A 15,528-nucleotide genomic window follows, 5' to 3' on the forward strand; every position below is an offset into this window, starting at 1 on the left:
AAATGACAGATGAAAATAAAACGGGTCAAAAGAAAGAGCAAGCAAAAGGGGCAGGGCCCGCATTCGCAGCACCCAGAACCCCACCCCCGCTGCACCAGGGGACACGCAGCTTAGCTGACTCGCAGCCTTGGAGCAAGGATCGCCCCCTACGCTCCCAGAGGATCCTTGCTCCGGCCCCGCCTCCATCCAGCTTGGCTCCGCCCCGTTCCGTCAGCACCGCAACTTGGCTCAGCTTACCTTCTTCTGGGAAAAGCGAGGCGGGACTTCCGGTATTTGAAAAACTTCCGGCGGGAACCGGAAGACACAGTAACACGCACAGAATCCCGGGTCTTCCGACACGCCGGGCGGGAAGGTGAGCTGTGCGTCCGCCTCGGCGGCAGTTCTGCGGGCACCCACGAGCCGGTGTCCGGGCTCTGGCAAGTTTGAGGCCACTTAAAAAGTTCTGAGCGCCCATTTGGGAAGTAACACTCCCCCCATTTTTGAAAGTGAGAAGTAGAAGTGCCATTACATTTTACTATCAGCGGACTGTATCTCACAACTTACACCCGGAGAATGCCTCCTAGCTGCTGCGTGTCACCTGGCGTGTCTCCTAATTGCAGCAGGTCTTAGTTCAGAGGGGCAAAGAGGAGAAAACCTGGGAAAGCTTAGATTGTTTTAAACCTCGAAGGAGCGAAGATGAGGGAGGAAGCACCCTTTCACTCTCAGATCGGGGCCCTGTCTGAATCAGCTGCATCTTCAGCAGTGTGCTGGGCATCTCGGAGGCGCTTGAGTAACTTGAGGAAAGAGATGAATAGGGACCTGTGGGCAACTTTCCTCGAGCCTTCCACATTGCAGCATGTCATTAATGTAATTGGTGTGAAATGGGAAACAAGACTAGTCTTGCTATTTGGGGCTCTGGTTTCTAGTCCTTTGCCATATGTCTTCTTTTCGAGTAACCCATTTTACCTTCTCGAGCGTCAGGCTTCTCATTGATTAAAAAAATATGGCAATACGGCAGGGCTGTCTGATCTCAGAGGCTCTTTCTAACTCGAATTTTGTTTTTATAACTTGGGTGTCTGTGTTAACATTCGAAGCACTTTTGTTTTCCTCTGGGAAACTTCTTTAGCTGCCTTTTAAGAAATTATTCCTCTTCAATCTCCTTGAATTTTAGTGTTCCCCCCCCATTTCAATATGTTTTTGTAGGACTTTTTGCCCCTTGCTTCCACTTTTCACTTGCCCTAATTTAGTACTTCCTTAGTAACATCAAAGTGACCTACAGATTATTGATTTGGAATGTACTCATGTGCCCACAGAAATAAGATAACTTGGAAGAGGGAAAATCCTAGATCGCTGAAGAATAGGAATGTTCTTAATGTGCCTTTTCAAGACTGCAGTGAGTGCCATGTATTGCATTGCCTAATAAGGATAGAAAATAAATTCATATTTCTCTATAGAGGCCATATTTGTATATATTCTTATATTTATTTAATGAATAGTTATAGAGCAACCAGCAAATGCTAGGCTCAGTATCATATGAAAGTGAATAAGACATGTTTCCTTCCTTCCTGTTGTTCACTACATTGAGGGGGATTCCAATAATAAAACAAAATAATAATTTTAGGTTGTTATATATTGCTATCTAAAAGAAATAAATAGGATTTTAAAAAAATATAGTGTAACTGAGAAGCTCATATTAGGCCTAAGGGATGAGAGGAGCTAGACATTTGATGAGCAGGAAGAGTACTCCAGATGGAGTGACCCTGACTTGGGAAAGAATCATGCTTGTTACAGGGAATGGTAGAATGTGACTAGAGTTTAAGAGCTACAAGTGGTAAGTATGATTAGGAAGGTAAGCAGGGGTCAGACCTGTAGGGCATTGTAGAAAACCTTGGTAAAAAGTATGGTTTGATTCTGAGTGAAGGATGAGATGGGAAGTCATTAAGTGTTTTTTATTTTTTTAATAATGTTAATTGTATTTTTTTACACCTTTATGTTTTGTTTTTTTGTTTTTATGTGGTGCTGAGGATTGAACCCAGTGCCTTACACATGCTAGGCAAGTGTTCTACCACTTAGCTACACCCCTATCCCCTCATTAAGTGTTTTTAAGCATTTTCTAAATCATGTCTTAGGATGATATGTGAAGAATGGGTTGTAGGGGCAAGGACATGAAAGCAGGGAGGGCATTTAGGGGATATTGCCATAGTTCAGGTAAAAGATAGGACATTAGTTTGAATGTATCCCCCCAAAGTTCATGTGTTGAAAATTTAATTTGTAATTCATATATTGATAGAATTTGGAGGTAGGGTCTTTGGGAGGTGTTTTTAGTTAGATGAGATTATGAGGGTGGTGCTCTCATGATGGGATCAGTGGCATTATAAAAGAGGGAAAACTCTCTTTCCCTAGTGTGTGATGACTTCAGCCATGATGTGACTCAGGAAGAAGGTCTGCTTCCCAACCACTAGTCTGTGGCATTCTGTAATAACAACAGGAAACAGACTCAAGGACCAAATATACACTGGAGATTGTAGAGATTTAAGATATATTTTGGAGGAAAAATTTATGTGACTTACTAATAGACTGGATATAAGATATGGAAGAAAAAAAGTTTCACAGTGTTTTGACTTAGCAAAGGATGAATATGTTTATTATCTTGATTGTGGTGATGTGTGTACATATGTCAAAACTTATCATATTTGAGAACTTTAAATGTGTTCAGTGTACTGAATGTCATTTGCACCTCAACGAAGCTGTTAAAAAATATTCCAAGCTTCTGGCTTAGCAAATAGATGAATGCTGGTGCCATTTACTGAGATGGGAAAGACTGGAGTAGAATGGGTTTTAGGGCAGGGAATGGTTATCAAGCTTTCCATTCTGGATGTGTTAAATTTTAAGTAACTGTGAGGCATCTAAGTAGTTTCAGAGACAGAAATTTTATTATGTAAATGGAAATCTTAAAGGCGAGTTTTGGGATGGAGCAATTAGGATTGTTAGGAAGGTGATATGGTTACAGTCATGTGCTGAATAACAGTGATGTTGGTGATAGAAGCCAACGATGGATGCATACATGCCTGATGATGTTGTAGCTGTAGTTTGTGTAAGTACACCAATCACACAATAACAAAATTGCCTAATGGTGCATTTCTCAGAATGTGTCTCTAGTTAAGTAACACTTGACTGAATTGAAGACATGGAGATGGCTGGGCATGCCTATAACTTGGGAGGCTGCTGAGGCAGGAGGATTGCAAGTTCAAAATTAGCTTCAACAACTTTTTGAGATGGTGGCTCAAAAAAAAAAAAAAAAAAAAAAAGAGAGAGAAAAAGAACTGGGAATATAGCTCAGTGGTAAAGCACCCCTGGGTTCAATCTCCAGTACCAAAAAAAAAAAAAACGAAGAAAAAACTCAAAACATGGAAATGTTTTGTTTTATTTTATTTTTTTGGGTGCTGGGGATCGAACCCAGGGCCTTGTGCTTACAAGGCAAGCACTCTACCAACTGAGCTATCTCCCCAGCCCTCAAAACATGGAAATGGATGCCGTAAGTTTTATGATATGAAGTAAAAGGACAATAGGAGTGGAGGTGGAAAAACAGATCCTTTAAGGACATTGGTCTTTAAACTGGCACAGTCACACCCCTGGGAGTATAATTGGCATGAATAATTTTTAAATAAATAATTTCTAGGCCTCAGCTTCTCTACATATAAATTCTTTCTAAAAATGGAACTGCTTGTCATTGGCCCGTGTGTTCACACAGATTCTCCTTTTTTACCTCCGTTCTTACACTCATAGTTTTTTCTACTTGTGAAAAGAAATGCTTGCTTTTTACCACCTTTCTATGTTCATTTACTCTAGAGTGTCTAATAAGGGATAGTTGGAAATACTTGTTTCAGGAAGTCTTTAAGACAAGTTGTTAGGGGCTGGAGATATACGTCAGTTAGTAAAGTGCTTGCCTCACGTGCATAGGCCCTGGGTTCAATACCCAGCACCAAAAAAAAAAAAAAAAAAAAAAGAAGAAGAAGAAGAAAGATGAATAGTTTATCAGAATATAAGCCTGCCACTGATTTGTCTTGCCCTGTTTTTTTTTTTTTTGGGGGGGGGAGGGGAACTGGATATTGAATTCAGGAGTGCTTTACCACAGCTACATCCCCAGTCCTTTTTATTTTTTATTTTGAAACAGGATTTCAGTAAGTTGCTGAGGGTCTTGATAAATTTCCACAGCTGGTCATGAATTTGCAATCCTGCTTCAGCCTCTTGCTCTGTTGGGATTCAGGGCATCATGTACCACCATGCCTCGCTTGTTTTTCCCTATTTTAAATGCATTTCTGTTAAGGTTCAAATGTGGAGATAGATTTGGTATATGGTAGTCTGTCACGGAAGTGGGAGGAGGTTTCAAATTAAGATATAATAGCTCCCCCTTCCTTAGAAAATACACGTCAAGACCCCAAGTGGAAACCTGATATCTCAATAGTACTGAACCTTGGATATATGCCATGTGTTTTTTATATGCTACTTATGATAGTTTAATTTTTAAGTAAAGCATAGTAAGAGATTAATTATAAAATAGAACAATTACAATATATTGTAATAAAATTGCCAGCATTGCTATTTGTGCTTTGAGGCTATTAAATAAAATTAGGGTTCCAAGAACACAAGCATTGTGATCTTATGATAGCTATCTAATAACCAAGAGGACTGCTAAGTGAATAATGGGTGTGAGTAGTGTATATGATATGGATATGCTGAACAAAGGGAAGAGTCATGTCCTTAACAGAGTAAAATGGAGATTTCATCCAATTACTTGGAAAAGTGTGCAGTTAAAAACCTAAGGATTGTTTATTTCTGGAATTTTCTGTTTAATATTTTTGAATAGCAATTGATTGAGGTAACAAACTGTAGAAAGCAAAACCCTGGTTAAGAAGGAACTACTGTATGTTGTAGACTGGAGTGATAGGAATGAATGTAAGGTGATCCGGGTGGGTTGTTTGATGGGGAGCAAAGAACCTTCAGATTTTTTCTTTGGGTGTGGTCAGGTTCACCAGAAGAAAAGCCTTCCCATTGTTTAGTCCTAGAGGATAAGGATCTGACTGGTGACATTTTGGGATCTTAATGGAACAAGAGTACTGGGGAATTCTCCATTTAGTATTCAGTCTGTATGGTTCACATGCACACGCTTGCATTTGTCCTCTAGTCTAGAGATTCTATTTTATCTTCTTTGGAGAATAAACTAGACCTTTTCCCAGGGCAGTTGTCTACTGGCATGTTGGGTAGGGGACCTAGAGATACGCCTTTGTGTCAGGTAGCTTATACTTAACTGCCTCATCCTTGGTCTCAAAGGTATCAGCAGTTGCTTCTGGAATTTTGAGTCATGCCTAGGAAAACCTGTGTTTCCTTACACCTACTCAAGATTACTAATAGTTGTCTTTGTATTTTGTAGCACTTTAATAGTTTTATTTTTTGTGTTTTAAATAATTAGTCATTGCAAAATATATTTTTGTTCATGATGGAACAAAACACTTGGAGGTGGAAATTAAACACTTGTTTTTCTTAGAGGAATACCTGATTGTCAATACCTTTTACTGACTGATCTGTTTGGGCCCTGTCCTGATTTGAATTGCCACCCCTGTCAAACAGTCATTTCCTCTGTTTTGTTTTATTTTTATTCTGGTAAATTGCACATAACCCAAAAATCAGAGTTACCTGTTACCTTATGGCCAATATTTAGAACTACTCATTTGAGGAAGGATTACCTGCATAACCATATCTAAAAAAATTGTGAAAGCAAAGATGGGAGGTTTTCCATCTGCTTCCTACAGACTATTTTCCTTTCTGGTTTCCTCTGAGTGCTGTTCTGTCCAGGAGTTCTGCACTTAATGGACAGAGCTGAGCTATTTTTGCTGGGGGAACATGTTCCCATTTGTGACAACTCTCCTTTCTATGAGATATTATTTCCTCTTCTAAGTGGATGTTAGAACCAGAGGCACTATAATATATGACTGGTTTAGGACCTTATTTTGAAGGTTCTAAACATATCAGAGTCTAATGTACTTTTTTATGGTTTGACACACAGTCTTTAGGAAATAAGTCTTTGCAGCCTCAGTAAATTTATTTACTTCCTATATTATGTGATGCCTCTTACTATTTGATTTTTTTTCTAGAGCTGAGGCTTTGAATCATAGTGGCATAGTGATTAATCATTTTATTTAAGTATGAACTATTATTATAGAAGAATGCTTATCTTGTTTTAGGAATAACCTGACTGCTTATTCAGTTAATCAGTACCATTTGACTGCCTGCCATCTTTGTAGTGGCACCTCTACTGTATCCTGTAAGAAGATACAGAAGAGAGAAAATATTTCTTGTCTTTGAGAGGTAGTTTAACCTAAGATTTTATAATTTGATGACTGATAGTATCACTAATAATATTTGTAGAATACTCACCTTCTGGGAACTTATTTTTCAAAAGGTAGCCAGCATTCATGAAGCATTTGAAACCTTTGGAAGGGTGTTTGTTGCTCTTTTAATTGAGGCTACTTAGCAGGGGAAACCAGCATTTGGCTTGTGAATAAGGTTCATGTTTTTTTCCTTTGGCATTTTCTAGCAGCAGAGCTGTTGGAGTGTTATTTTCAAATGGCACATCATTTTGTAACTGAATGACTGTGATCAGACTATTCAAGTCATGCTGATTTCATGTTCATTTCTTCCAGATGTCGTCATTGCCAAGAAGAGCAAAAATACAGGTTCAGACTGCAGTATCCAAAGACGAGTTCTCATACTTCTCAGAGTTGTAAGCTTCTTGGTTTAATATGGTAGTAGGGGAATGAGGCGTATTTTAAGGAGTAATGCATTTGTCTCTTACACACTTAAGTCATTTTGGTGGAAGAAAGCTGTGTGTTTTTCATTCATTCTTACAATATTTATTGAAGCTGTGTTCTAGATTCTGTCTAATGTTGGCGATGAAGTGTTAAATGAGGGAAAAAGTAACCATCTAAATATATAACTTATTTATACTAGAATATAAGCTCCATGAGTACAGGAGTATTTTATATTATGTTAGAGCAGAGTTTCTCAACCTCTGCACTATTGACATTGTGTGCAGAATAATTCTTTGTTGTGGGGCCTGTCTTTTGCCTTGTAGGATGTTTAACTGCATCCCTGGCCCACTAGATGTCAATAGCACCCCTCCCACCATTTGTGACAATCAAAAATGTCTTTAGATAGTGCCGTGTGTTTGTGTGTGTGTGTGTAAGTGTAAATTATCCCCAGTTGAGAATCTTTGCTGTAGAGCATCATATTAAGTACTCTTAAGATATTTGTTAAAGAAATGAGTGATTAATGTTAAGTCATAATAGGTACTGTTAAAAAAAAAAAGCAGAGCAAGGAATAGAGAGCACAGTGATAGTAGTGGAAGGGCATTTTAGATAGGGAGTTCTTTGGCGGATGTGTGGGAATCTAATAAAGTGTGGGAGTTTGGTTTAAATGTGTTCCTCAAAGGTCCATACATAAATATATAAAGGCTTTGTCTCTAGGGTGGTGGTGGTTTTGAAAGTGGTGGAACCTTTTAAGAGGTGAGTCCCTGTGAGAGATCCTTAGTTCATTGGAGATATGCCTTCAAAGGGGATTGTGGGGCTCTGTTCTGTCTCTCTTTGTTCTTGCATTGAGATGTGAACACTCTCTGACATGTGCTCTTTCCATTGCCATCTGTTGCCCTAACCAGAGGCTCAAACAAATGGGGCTGCCTTATCTTGTACTTGAACCTCCAAAACTGAGTTAAATAAAAAAATTCTCTTTATTTAAGTTAGTTGTGTGAGGTACTTTATTGTAGTAATGCAAAACTGACTAACATAGGAGAGAAACTCTATGGAAAGTTCTCAAGGGTTAGCATTCCAAATACAGCAGCAAATCATTTCTGAGATAGAGATGATTTTGATGTGTTCAGGGAACAGCAAGGAGACCACTGTGGCCAGTTCAGAGTCATCAGGTAGAGAGTAATAGAAACTGAGATTGGAATGGGTAGTGTGTAAGGGGCTAGGTCGGGGTCTAGGATTTTATTTGATGGGAGTTGGGAAGCCTCTGGAGGTTTGTGAATAGGGATGTGACCTGATCTGATTTACATTTGTAAAATATCATTCCGAGTTTCTTGGTGGAGAACAGACTGTCGGGGGCAAGAATAGAAGTGGGGGATAAGTTAAGAAGATCATTGTAGAAGCCTAGAAATGAAAATGGTAGGAAATGGTCTAATTGGGATATATTTTCAAGATAAAGGAGATAGGACCTGGTGATGAATTAATTACATTTGGAGTATGAAGGAAAGACAGACATTTTGGGAACAATGGAAGAGGAATAGATGTAAGTGTGATGAAATGAGACTTGTATTTTGGATTTGGTAAGTTTGAAATGATGGTTAGGCTTCCCTCTGAAAGTGGATAGGCAAGTCTTGAACTCAGGAGAAGGTTGTGCTGGAGATATGAAATTGAAGTTCCTGTACCGACCTCAATGACAAGATGACAAGATACCTGAGCTAGCAAGAGAGCATAGAGAGGAGGAGAGAGGGTGAGGACTCATCTTCCTTAGGAGATTCCAACATTTAGAGGGCAAGGAGATGGGGGTAAAAGGAACTAAGGGGAAACTTTAAGCAGGAAGGAGAAACACTAGAGGAGTAGGACTCTCTGAAGGCTTGTGGAAGGACATGCTCTAGGGGTGAGTGCCAGACGCTGCTGAGAACGCACATGTTATGGGGAATGAGAGTTGACTCAGCTGCCTCAGAACTGCTTCATGTGTAACAAAATGGGACCAGCGCTTGTGCTTTCTTCCTAATAAAATCCCTTTACTTTTGGTAGTATTACTATGTGAAGTGGGGTTAGTCAGCACTCCTGCTCAGCAGGTTTAATAAGACTAAGGTGGAAGGGTGTCATCTTGCTCAGTTGGATAACAGGAAGAAACCCTGGTTTTCTAATTCCTTGGTCTTCTAATTCTAGTTCCTTTTAAATCCACTGCTGTTATTATCTAATGATTTTATGTGTTTTATGCTTAGTTTTGGGCATAGAGTCTACCTCTGCAGAGAACTCAACTTTGAGGGTATCAGTGGATCATCCTATCATAATTGTGCTTCCCTGGAACATAATTTAACTAAGAAGTCATTCAGTTAGGCTTTTGGTGCCAAAGTGGAATTTAACTAATCAAAAACCCAGACATTTCTGTTCACTAGTCTCACTGAAGGAAATGGTTATCTTTCACCCCAAAGTGATCTCTTATATTAGGTTAGAAATAGAATGAACCAGGTTTGCAGGAGCATGATGTTCCCTCAACAGAATTCACTGGCTGCTTTTTTTCTGCTTATGTTGTGAGTTTAATGTTTAGTTGTCAAAAAAGTATGGTAGCTGCACCTGATCCAGTGTAGTCAGGATACAATCTTTCTGTGAAAGGAAAAGACAGGTTAATAAAAACAACTGGGCAGGTCTTGGTGTTGGTGTTTTTATATAATTTAGAGTGTTTCCTAGAGTCATTTTCTCTTTTCATTGAATGAATAGCTTAATATAATTTAAATGAATTTGATCAGCACTTCGGAACTTAAGTGCTCTTCACTGTTAAAATTGAAAAGTTAACTTTGACTATGTGTGACATGACCTAGTAAATTGCTTAAGGTAATAAATGATTTTCCACGCCATGAAGGTGTGTGTGTACATGTTTGTCAGTTAGGTGAGAGGAAAGTGGTGAGACCAATGATTTATAGTGTATGATATGCTATAGGGAGGGTCTTTTTATATGCTGATCAACTCTTCTTTTAATTCTTAGCAATAACTTTTCACAGCTTATGCTCATATTATTCCATTTTATCATAAATACCTCTGACTTTATCAATTTTTTAAGAAGCGTGTGTTTGTTTTTTACCTTTGACATTTGGTTTTGATTTTCCTGGAAATTCTTCTGTCAATTTACTTCTAGATCATCTGCCTCTGAAGAAGATGACAAGGAAGACAGTGTCTGGGAGCCCCAAAAGAAAGTCTCCAGAAGCCGCAAGCAGCCAGCTCCCAAGGATTCCAAACCAAAAAGGGTACCTCGAATCAAGAACACTCCACAGATCAGTGATGGCGCAGGGATCGTGGATGTTAAGGAGGAGCCGGTAGGTGCTGTAGCCAGATAGGGGGAAAACTGAAGTGTTTTCCTGATTGGGAATGTTACTTTCTTCTTACACAGAGTAGGATAAAGTGCAAATGACAAAAACTGCAGGGCAGTAGTGTCCCTTCTCGCGAGTCTTAATAGTATCTTTTATATATATTATAAAATAAATATACACACATACTATATATTTTTTGTGGTGCTGGAAATCAGGGCCTTGTACATTCTAGGCAAGCACTCTGCTTCTATCCTGTACTCCTAACCTTCTCTTAACATTTATCATCAGAACCATTATGTTTCTTCTTCTGCTTTTTTTTTTTTTCTTCTCCTAATAATAATGGCAACATTAGCAAGTAGTAAGTGCTTACTGTTAGTCAAGCAGTATGTTGAACATTGCACTCTTATGATTTTTTTTTTTTTTTGGTACCAGGAATTTTACCTAGGGTCACTTAACCTCTGAACCACATTCCCAGCACTCCCCCCCACCTTTTTAAAATATTTTTTTAGATGTTGATAGACCTTTATTTTATTCATTTATTTATATGTGGTGCTGAGAATTGAACCCAGGGCCCCATGCATGCTAGGCAAGTGCTCCACCACTGAGCCATGACCCCATCCCTCCAAGCCCCTTTTAAAAAATATTTTATTTAGAGACAGAGCCTCACTAAGTTGCTGAGGCTGGCTTTGAACTTGTGATCCTCCTGCCTCAGCGTTGTGAGCCTCTGGGATTATAGGTATGCACCAAGGTGCCTGCCTCACTCTTATGATCTTAATCTTAGCAACAACTGTTAAGGCAGGTGCTGTTATTTCCAGATTTTATAGCTAAGAAAGCTGAGGCAAGTGATATTGAGTGACTTGCTCACAGTACATGGTATGTGATGGCACTGGCTTTCTAAGTCAGTACTTTAGGAACTGATCTACTTCTTATGAGTGTTTTTACATTAGCCATGCTCAAGAGTGATGTATATAACCAGTGTGCTGGTTTAATAATTAACACTTTGAAATAATCATCACAAGTACTTAAAATTCTTATGGCTAGCACTTTTTCTGCTTGGAGGCTGATCTAAGTAGGGTCTTAAATAAGAATCAGAAATCTGCTTGATGAGCATGGACTCAGAGTAGGATAAATGACCATTTATTTGGGTTTATTGAAGCTCCCTGTGGTCTAGACACTGTGTTTGTCGTAGTGACAATTGAATGTTTTAATTGCATGGAGCTAAGGTAGTCTGAAGTATCCATCTCACAGTAGGATTCTCCTATCATTGGGACCAAAATATTCCATCTATTTGCTGAGCTTTCTTCTGTTTTGTACATGACAGAAGTTGCTAATCATATTTGCTTTTTCCTTTTCCTGTTCCTCTGTGGCTGATAATTCCCTTTATAACTGACACATTGTTTCTTTAAATATAGCAATTCATTTAATTGGGTTTTTTATTAATTCTTATTGGTTTAGCATCATATTATCTTCATATCTCTTTTCTGATCCATCGTGTTCGAGTAAAACATTTAATACTCAGGGCTAGATAGTATACAGCATTTATAAAATCACGTGAGGTTGGTGGTAGGTGGGCATTGGTATTGGGGTGCTCTTATTATAGTTTCCGGTGTTTTTATTTCTTTATTTTTGTGGTACTAGGAATTGAACCCTGGGCCTTATGCGTGTTGGGCAAATGCTCTATCACTGTGCAATATCCCCAACTCCCCAGGGTTTTTAATAGTCAATAACTCTGGAAAAGTATTTGATAGGAGAGTTAATCTTGTAAGGCTTTTTTCCCACTCAACATAGTTCCCTTGAGAGTCTGAATTTTGGCTTAAACTTAGTTTGGGCATTGTTGATTTTGTTTGTACCATCCGTGTTACTTAAATAACTGGAAACAGGCTAGCATGTGAAATTGTAAGCTCCTGAAAGGCAGAATATATTTATTGTTCTATCCTTAGTACCAAGAGGAGTGTCAGGTTTCCTTCCTTCACCGTCAAACTGTCACTTGGGGAGAGAGAGTGAGGGTGCAGGGAGTAGTCCCTGGATTCCTGTGTAGACTGCTAGGTGGACTCTGATAAAGAACATGCCTGCCATTAACCTGCTGTCATTGTGTTTTCTGTCCTCTCTCCTCCTGTATAAATAGGTGACACATGTAGCCTTTATGATTTTGTGAATGTTATTTTCTCTTCCTAATTTGTTGACTTTGATAATAAATTTTAATCTTTGTTTTCTGGCATATAGACCTATCTTTTATTCATTTTTAAAACAATTTCTAAACAATTCACATGCAGTTGTAAGAAATAACACAGAGGGATTCCATGTACCCTTTATCCAATTGTCCCCAGTGGTAAACTTACTTGTCTTACAAAACTTTAGTAAAATTTCACAATCAGGTTATTGACATTAATAAAATAATTTAGATATCTCTAGTTTTATTTGTGTTTACTTGTATGTATTTAGTTCTATGCAGTTTTTTCACATATTCAGTATCACAAGGATCTTGTTGCCCGTGTATAGCTACACCTGCCTCCCTTCTGCTTCTCCCACTTGCATCTCTAACTCCTGGCAATCACTGATCTGTTCAGGATTGTTATATAAATATAATCATGTAAGTCTTTTTCCCCACTCAACATAGTTCGCTTGAGAGTCTTCCAATTATTGTGTATATCAATAATTTGTTCTTTTTTATTTCGGAGTAGTATTCTGGGGCAGTTGGTTTTTATCTTCTAATTGTCATGTCTTTTCTTTGTGGCTTAATAGAATAGCTCTGTGGCAATTGCTGATGTGGATTTGGAAGAGAAAAAAACCAAATTGGAAACTGTACAGACTCTGAAATCAGCAAAGACAAAAAGGAAAACTTCAGCTCAAAGAACCAAAAAACTGAAAATTGATGAAGAAAAGAGCAAAACCAGCAATTTAGAGGATGGGACGAATAATAGTACAGAAATACCATCAACAAGCACCATGTGGGAAGGTGAATGCAAGAAGGAAGAGAGTGAAGATGACTTTACCTTTGGTCAGTCTCCTTTAAAGAAAATCAAGACTGAAACATGTCTTCAGGGGCAGCCTGTCAAGTTTCCAGCAAATGCCAACAATATTAATGAGGAGGTAGAAATGAACTGGGATATAGTTCAGGTATGTGCAGCCATTTCCTATTAATTTAGTTAATTTAATTCCTTTCTTTTTGAAATAGGGGTTGTGCTGGTTAAAAGAAGGGTTGGAGTTTTCAGCTCTCTCCTCAGTTTGGCCAGTAATTTCTGGATGCTTTGACCACTGGTTCTTTTCTAGAGTATGCTGTTTTGTATTATGTTTTATCATCATCATCAGTTCTTTGGCTAAAGGCTATGAACTTGGTTGGGGTGGGTCTTTGCCATGGTGTTTTAGATTGTGTGAATTCGCTTTCTGTTCCTATAACAGATTCCTGAGATAAATCACCTTATAATGAGGAAAGGTTTATTTTGACTCATGGGTATAAAGGTTTCAGTTCATGGTTGATTGGCTTCATTGCTTTTGGGCCTATGGCAATATACCATCGCAGGAGCACATGGTAGGATAATTTGCTTACCTCTCAGCAACCAGGAAGCAAAGAAAGAGGAGGGTCAGGGTCCCAAGATTCTACCTTGTGACCTAAGTGACTAAGTGACCTTACATCCTCCACTAGACCTCACCTTTGAAAGTTCTGCTGCCTCCCAGTGGTACTCAGGGACCAACCCTTTAACACTTGGGTCTTTGGGGGACATTACAAATCTAAACTATAGCATACATTTACTATGTGGACAGATTGCACTAACAGATTGGGACCTCAAAGGTTCATTGCTTGATTTTTGCTTCGAACTTGTACTGTCTTTCACTGTAAACGCTTAAAAGTCATTTAGGCTATTCCTGCCTCTGTTTGATCATTAGAGTGCTATAATGTACTATGAAAAAGCCTAGCAATCTTTCAAAGGAAAAAAGTTTTAAGAATGTCAACTTGAGATGCCAGAATCCTAACTTTTACTACAGGGGAAATTGGGATGGATTTCTTTCCTTTTTTTTTTTTTTTTTTTCTCCAGGGATGGGGGTTGGCTTTGGGACTAGTAGAGGGAACCTGAAGAGTAACTCATGAGCAGTGAGTCTTAATTTTGTCTGGTCGCACACATTCTGGGACCATTTCAGGGTAGATGAGGTAGCCTTCAGGATGAATCTAGTATGGATCTATGACCCACAATTTGAAAATATTGTCTTTTTAGGTCTAAATGAATAAAGCAAAAGAAGGCGTAGGATGGAACCTAATTATAGTTTGTACCTTTGATTATTTAATTCAGGAACAAGAGTGAGAAGAAAAGTGTGAGGCAACATTCTATTCTTTAGTGGGCCAGAAAGAAGAAAAATCGTTAAAATTTACTATTGACATTCTATTTATAGGTAATAGAAAAGACAGTGTTGGTAAACAAAGACACTTCTCCAAAGGAAAACAACTAACATGCATCCAAACTGAAAGGTAGTAGTAAAGGCTCTTAATGAAGATTTACATAGGTTTTATTTTATTTATCTATCTATCACTGCTCTAATACCTTAAAGTGTTTGTTCACAGATTCGTGATTGACAAGAAATAATACTTGCCATTTACTTACAGATGATTTGTCATGGCTAGGCCAGGCTCCATATCAGGCACTTAATTATTACATTCTTTTATTTTATTATTATGATGATAGAAATTATTAGAAGTAATGTATAACTAAAAAATCAATGATAGCTAAGATTAGAATAGACAGAAACATTTTTGTTTGTATGGTAGGAACTAAAGCAAAATCATCTCAAAGTTAAATATTACTGAGAACTAACTCAAAAGTGTTTGTAGAATTTAGTTTCTATAGGCTATGTCCTTTCTTTAATAGGTATAACTAAAGTCGATTACAGGCTTCAAGGGGAAGTTTGTTCTGAAATTTGTTAATGTGCACTTTTAATTTTTTCTTAGGGGAGATTAACCAGGTTCACTAATGAGTTCTATAATGTAGTAAGATAGCAGCTAAACAAAGTCTTTTCAAAATCTATTCCAAAAGAAAAGTAAGATTACTTGCTGAGTAGAATGAGGAGGGAAAGGTATGTTGAGAGCCAAGAGTCTAGCTGTCCAGAGGGTGAGTGGCAGAAGACAAGCAGAGGTGAGAAGCTTCATTTATAAACCATAGCAACTGTGTCCATTAATTGTGGGAACATCAAGTGGAAGCAAGTCATCTCATTTTAAGACCCTAAAAACATTTTACAGCCTTTGGTCTCCTTGGAAAATAAAGATACACTAGTCCTTTCCTTTTAATTCAAGCAATTTTTTCCCTCCTTCTTATTGAAAGCAAATTTTTATGGTTGAAATCTTGTTCTCAGGGAATCTGGGCAGTCTTATTTATCTGTGAGTTGGTAAAAGTTGTTGTTATAGTTGCCACCTTAGCTGAGCAGCTTGATGACAACTGTTAAGTTCAGTG

At 38.3% G+C, this 15,528-nt stretch overlaps 1 protein-coding gene across 1 annotated transcript in view; it reads left to right on the forward strand.

Moving 5' to 3' along the window:
• The first annotated feature begins 244 nt into the window (after window positions 1-244).
• The window catches only part of SRBD1 (S1 RNA binding domain 1), a 312,646-nt gene continuing 297,362 nt past the window's right edge, over window positions 245-15,528 (forward strand). The window contains 2 exon segments of the mRNA XM_079111646.1: window positions 245-352; window positions 6,681-6,760. Coding sequence (XP_078967772.1) covers window positions 6,681-6,760 — 80 coding nt within the window. The 5' untranslated portion in view covers window positions 245-352.

The sequence above is a fragment of the Sciurus vulgaris genome (genome assembly GCF_902686455.1).
Source record: "Sciurus vulgaris genome assembly, chromosome: 14".
NCBI classification, from domain to species: domain Eukaryota; kingdom Metazoa; phylum Chordata; class Mammalia; order Rodentia; family Sciuridae; genus Sciurus; species Sciurus vulgaris.